At 44.5% G+C, this 3,334-nt stretch overlaps 1 protein-coding gene across 1 annotated transcript; it reads right to left on the bottom strand.

The window, feature by feature from the left end:
* Positions 1-441: 441 nt before the first annotated feature.
* Positions 442-2,450, bottom strand: LOC113356986. Its single transcript, XM_026600263.1, has 4 exons — positions 2,362-2,450; positions 1,538-2,254; positions 1,002-1,425; positions 442-954 (listed from the first exon to the last, which is right to left on the bottom strand). The coding sequence occupies exons 1-4, from the start codon at positions 2,448-2,450 to the stop codon at positions 442-444; spliced, it is 1,743 nt and encodes a 580-aa protein (XP_026456048.1).
* Positions 2,451-3,334: the final 884 nt, after the last annotated feature.

A 3,334-nucleotide genomic window follows, 5' to 3' on the forward strand; every position in this document is an offset into this window, starting at 1 on the left:
GCCACAGCTTCTACCCACTTCGTGAAATAATCAGTTGCGACCAACAAATATTTGACGCCCCCAGGTGCCGTGGGGAATGGACCTACAATATCCAAACCCCATTTGTTGAATGGCCATGGGCTCATGACTGGATGCAGTTCATTTGCTGGTCTCATTATTAGAGGTCCATGCAGCTGACATGCCACGCACCTTTTGGTATATTCCTTCGCGTCATTTTGCATGTAAGGCCAAAAATATCCTTGAGACAGCAACCGATGCGCCAGACTTCTTCCTCCAGAATGATTTCCGCAGCACCCCTCATGTGCTTCTGCTAGCAATTGTTTCCCTACCTCTCGAGTTACACATCGCAGGTATGGTTCCATCGACATCGGTTTCTTGTATAGCTCTCCCTCAATAAGAGCATATCTCCCAGCAGTTCTTGTTATCTTCCCGGCTTGATTCTTATCCTGTGGAAGCTCTCGCGTTTGCAGGAAACGAATGTATGGTTGACCAATCTTTAGGTTGGATGTTATCTACTTCATCGGTATCCATAGAATCTTCAGGGATTTCGAGTGAGGAAGAATTATTCTCACCGGCGTAAACTTTGCGTGCAGCGTCGATGGTGCTGTGAGTGCTGGGAAGTTCTTGGAATTCGACTACAATATACCGTGTTGTGTCTGACACAACGGCTGCCGACACGTAAGCAAGAGCGTCTGCATGCCTATTTTCTAGCCTTGGCTTTTGCTCGATTTCGAACAACTCAAATTCCTTTGCTAATTCATGTATGTATTCCAAGTAAGATGCTAACCTTTCATTTCTGGCTTTATATGTGCCACTGTAATGGTTTGCTACCAGTCTTGAATCCGTTATCAGCTTAACCTTCCGCGCCCCCAAGTGAATAGCAGTTTTTAAGCCTGAAATTACAGCCTCGTATTCAGCTTGGTTGTTTGAGGCTGTAAATCCCAATCGGACAGCCTTCTCAATCCGTAATCCTTCGGGTGAAATCAGCACACACCCAATACCTGCCCCGTCGGTATTTGAGATCCGTCTGTGTAGATATTCCACATTCCACTATCACCTTTGGGTGTCATCATCGAGTCCTTATTACCCATTTGCACCCCAGTTGCTTTTGAAGACTTCTTGTAAACGTTTATGCGTTCCCACGGTAGCGGGATAGGCAGTATACTTTCCGTATCATGCAAGATTTCTTCCTCGAGTATGGATTCTGAAACTGGAATGTCATCTACTGGGAAGTCCGCCATCAGCGATGCTATTGCATGCCCTTTCTCGGCTGTTCTTGGCTCATAATCAATGGTGTAAGCACCGAGATAAGTAGCCCATGTGGCCAGCCTGCTGGAGTCATCAGTTCTCCCTAATACTTTCTTTAACGGGTACTCAGTATAAACCACAAGTCGCGTCCTTCGAAGTATGGCTTTAAACGCCTTGCTGCATGCATAAGAGCTAATGCCATTTTCTCTATTTTTGAGTACCTAGTCTCAGCATCTGTTAGTGATTTGCTAACGAAATAGACTGGCCTCTCCTCGGCTCTCGAACAAACAATACTGCACTAACAGCATAATCACTTGCAGCCAAATAGATGTAGACCGTCTGGCCAGTCTTTGGACTTGTGAGGACTGGCGGTGAGATTAAATACTGTTTTATTTCGTTAAATGCATGCTCACACTCCTCATTCCAACCAAATTTTTCGGCCTTCTTTAAGGCTAAGAAAAAGGACTTACATTTGTCTGAAAACCGAGAAATGAATCTATTCAACGCTGCTAATCTCCCTGTAAGCCTTTGTATTTCCTTTTTGTTTCTTGGCGATGGCATCTCCAAAATTGCTCTAATTTGTTCTGGATTGGCTTCAATTCCTCTTTGTGTCATCATATACCCAAGGAACTTCCCAGATGTGAGTCCAAAAGAGCACTTCGATGGGTTTAACTTCATCCCATATTGCCGGAGCCGATCAAAGGTTCTTTTCAAGTCCATAAGGTGAGATTCCTTCTTTTTGGACTTGACCACCATATCGTCGATGTAAACTTCCATGGTTTTCCCGATCATATCCTTGAACATTTCATCCACGAGACGCTGATAAGTTGCTCCCGCGTTCTTCAAACCAAATGGCATAACGAGGTAACAATATATCCCTTTGTCTGTTATGAACGCCGTATGTTCTTGATCTTCCTCATACAATGGAATTTGATTATAACCAGAATATCCGTCCATGAATGCCAATCTTTCAAATCCCGAGGTAGCGTCTACTAACTCAACGATCCTGGGTATGGGGTAAGGATCGCTTGGGCATGCTTTATCAAATTTGTAAAATCAATACATACCCGAATTTTCCCATTTTTCTTCGGAACTGCTACAATATTTGCTAACCATTCTGGATACTTGACAGGTCTTATTATTCTTGCTTCTAACATCCTGTCAATCTCCTCAGCAACCTTTGCCTTCCGTTCCGGAGCCATTTTTCGTGGCTTCTGCCTCACTGGTTTAAATCCTTCACTGATATTCAACCGATGGCATGCGATGTCGGGGTCAATACCTGGCATGTCCCTGAGACTCCAAGCGAAGACATCTTTATTATTTTCAGTAGGGTGATCAAGCTTTCACTTTCGCCTAACGCAATTCTGCTCCGATAAACGTTGTCTGCTCCTTCTGATCCCCAATTTGCACTTCCACCAACTCCTCAATAGTTGGTGGTCCTTCCTTTCCTCTTCCTTGATAAGAGGTCGGGAAGCACTGTGATTGCTACAATTTCTTTTCCACCTGGAGTATTTCTGAACCCTTTAGTTCTGACTTTCTATACTCCTCCATTGCGCTTTCGTGACATTTATGAGATGCCACCTGGTCGCTTCTAACCTTCATCACCCCTGCTGGAGTAATGAACTTCAAGCACTGGTGGACAGTGGAAGTTACCGCCTCCATTGCATGGATCCAATCACGCCCTAAGATAGCGTTGTAGGGTGCACGGCAATCTAGCAACGAGAAATATTGCATAACCGTCCTTCCTCCCACCATCGTAGGCAGATTAATCCTTCCTATTGCTGTCATCGTTTCTCCACTGAATCCAATGATAGGGTTATCATCTGCTTCAACTTGCCTCTCGCTCAAATTCATTGAAGAGTATGCTCCCGAGAATATGACGCTAATTGAACTTCCAGTATCAACCAGAACTCGACGTACCTTATACATCCCAATGATAGCTAGAATCACGATTGCATCATTATGTGGTTGATATACTCCAGCAAGATCAGCGTTCGAAAAAGAAATCTCAGTCTTCCCCTCTTCCAAGGTCTCCGTACCAATCAGACTGGCATAATCGACCTTGTTCGATACTCGCCAATCGTTA

Source organism: Papaver somniferum, chromosome 1 (assembly GCF_003573695.1).
Source record: "Papaver somniferum cultivar HN1 chromosome 1, ASM357369v1, whole genome shotgun sequence".
NCBI lineage: Eukaryota > Viridiplantae > Streptophyta > Magnoliopsida > Ranunculales > Papaveraceae > Papaver > Papaver somniferum.